At 58.6% G+C, this 2,500-nt stretch overlaps 1 protein-coding gene across 1 annotated transcript in view; it reads left to right on the top strand.

The window, feature by feature from the left end:
* The window catches only part of PTSG_10609 (uncharacterized protein), a gene marked incomplete at its 3' end in the record, with an annotated part of 8,866 nt that overhangs the window by 4,207 nt on the left and 2,159 nt on the right, over nucleotides 1-2,500 (top strand). Inside the window, exons 9-11 of the mRNA XM_004988088.1 lie at nucleotides 1-1,242; nucleotides 1,495-1,615; nucleotides 1,809-2,299. The exon at nucleotides 1-1,242 is cut by the window's left edge and continues 1,655 nt beyond it. Of these exons, the coding sequence (XP_004988145.1) occupies nucleotides 1-1,242; nucleotides 1,495-1,615; nucleotides 1,809-2,299 (1,854 nt within the window). The remainder of the gene's footprint in view (nucleotides 1,243-1,494; nucleotides 1,616-1,808; nucleotides 2,300-2,500) is intronic.

Below are 2,500 nucleotides of genomic sequence, written 5' to 3'. Positions count from 1 at the left end.
CGCCATCATGATCACGACAACGCCGCCCTTGGTGGCGACGTGAGCAAGGCGTGGACAGCGCCAGCAACAACAACTGGGAGCGATGTTGCTGCTGCTACTGCTGCAGCTGCTCTCCTGCATGAGGACGACCCTTCGAGTACGGCGAGCGCAGCACCCGGGACACACGTGGACAAAGTTGATGGTGATGATGATGGTGATGATGAAGGTGTGACATCACCAAGGAGGAGAACACGGCATGTGCACAAGGGCCGCCATCACGATGCTGATGGTGGTGGCTCGCATGTGCATGTGCGCAAAAGGACGAGTGGAACCAGCAGCGGTAGCAGCGGCAGCAGCGACGGAGTGTCCACCCACCACTCGCAACAACACTCGCATTTCCACCGCCATCATCATCATCATCACACGACGACACCCGTGTCCCTGCCGCACGATGTGCACAACACTGCTGAGCGCGTTCCTGGCGGTGTTGAGCTCTCGCTTCACGTCCCGCACCCAACCAGCCCATCGCGAACAGCAGCAACCACAACAGCAGCAGCAACAGGAGGAGGAGGAGGAGGAGGAGGAGGAGGAGGAGGAGGAGGAGGGAGGACGGTTGTTCAAGTGCCGTCGTCGTCGTCATCACCCGCATCATCACCGCTGCACAGCCCGGCCAGGAAGCGGGGGAGTGCTGGCGGTGATCATGGTCATGGTCGTGATCGTCACAGTCATGATGACGGCAGGAAGGATAGGCGAAGGGAGAGCTGGACCGAGGGTCCACTACAACAACAACAGCAGCAGCAGCAGCAGCAACAACAACAGCAGCAGCAGCAGCAGCAGCAGCAGCAACAGCAATTGTCGTCATCCTCGTCGTCATCGCCACAGCACGTGCCCTCCCGTCGGCGAACGTCTGACCAATTCGGTAACCCACAACAGCAGCAGCACCACCACCACCACCACCACCAGCACCAGCACCAGCAGCAGCACCAGGATGGTGGTGACACACGCGGCAGCAGGGTGGCGACAGGAACAGCCCCTGCAGTCACGGTCACCACCGCGAGCAGCACTGATGGTGGTGTTGGTGGTGGTGATTTGTTGGTGGAGGTGGATGACGAAGACACGCTCACACAGTACCGCCGTGATCACCTGTCGTCTGATTTGCGCGTGGATGTGGATGGACTTGTGGCTGCTGCTGTTCCCGTGTTTGCATCGCCAAACCGCAAGAACGCGGCCTTCCTCCTCCTCTGCTGCAAGGCGCTCTCAAAGGTGAAGCCGACAACGAGCAACGGAGATTGGACAAGAGGGGGATGGCTGGTTGCTGGTGGTTGAGTTGATTGTTTGATGTGTGCGTGTGTGGTGATGGTTGTGTTGCTGCTTCAATGCTGCGATGCTCACGCTCATGCATGCCTCTGACACACACAAAACCACACACAACAATAACGTCACCACCACCACCACCACACACAACAACATCACCACCACCACCACCACCACCACAACTACCCCTATCAACACCAGCGTGTGCGTGCGTTTGATGCGGAGTTCCTGGCTGCAAACGGACGAAAACCGCACAGAGAGGAGCGAGCGCCGGTGGCGACACACGTCCGCCTCTATCGCCGGCTCAAGACCTGGATGCAAGGTGCAGTGTTGGGTGACGTGGGTGTATGTGCCTGTGTGTACGTGTGTGTGTGTTTGTGTGTCTGTGTGTCTGTGTGTGTGTGTGTGTCTGTGGCGCGGAATCGGCACACATGCAGCACGCTGTTTCACTTCCTTTCACTCACCACCACCACCACCACCCCCACCAATCACCGTCATCACTCGCCGCCATGCAGAGCGCGGGCTGCTGTCTGCTGACGGGCGGCAGCTGCTTGTGTCCACGTCGTCATCGTCAGTGTCGTCGGTTTCGGCATCCTCATCGCGCCTCCCATCACAATCCGACACCAAACCACCAACGGCAGCAGCAACACCAATAACAGTAACGGCAGCAACAGCAGCAGCAAAGGCGCCATCAACGACAACGACGACAACGACAACAGCACCAGCGACAACGGAGACCGACAGGAAGACCAAGAAGACGCCGCCACCGCGCCCACCACCGCCACGAACACACACGCGCAGTGATGGTGATGCAGCCACCACAGCACACGCAATCGTATCGGCAGCTGTTGACAGTGCTGATGACAAGGACGAAGGTCGTGGTCACCGTGATGGCCACGATAATGGTGTTGGTGGTGATGGTGGTCGCGGTGGCAAAGGTCCAGATGCACGCGCTGTGGTTGCAGCGTTTCAGGCATGGCGCAAAACACACGACACAAGCGATGAGGTCAGGAGAAGGACGGACGGACGGAGAGCATGCGTGTTTGCGTGTTTGCGTGTGAACAGCACAGCTTCACGCACGGCCTTGCCGGACACCTCTCAACACCACAAAACACACACACACACACACACACACACACACACACACACACACACACACACACACACACACACACACACACACACACACACACACACACACACACAC

The sequence above is a fragment of the Salpingoeca rosetta genome, assembly GCF_000188695.1.
Source record: "Salpingoeca rosetta unplaced genomic scaffold supercont1.38, whole genome shotgun sequence".
Taxonomy (NCBI): Eukaryota; class Choanoflagellata; order Craspedida; family Salpingoecidae; genus Salpingoeca; species Salpingoeca rosetta.
This window is presented reverse-complemented; position numbering and strand designations above follow the sequence as displayed.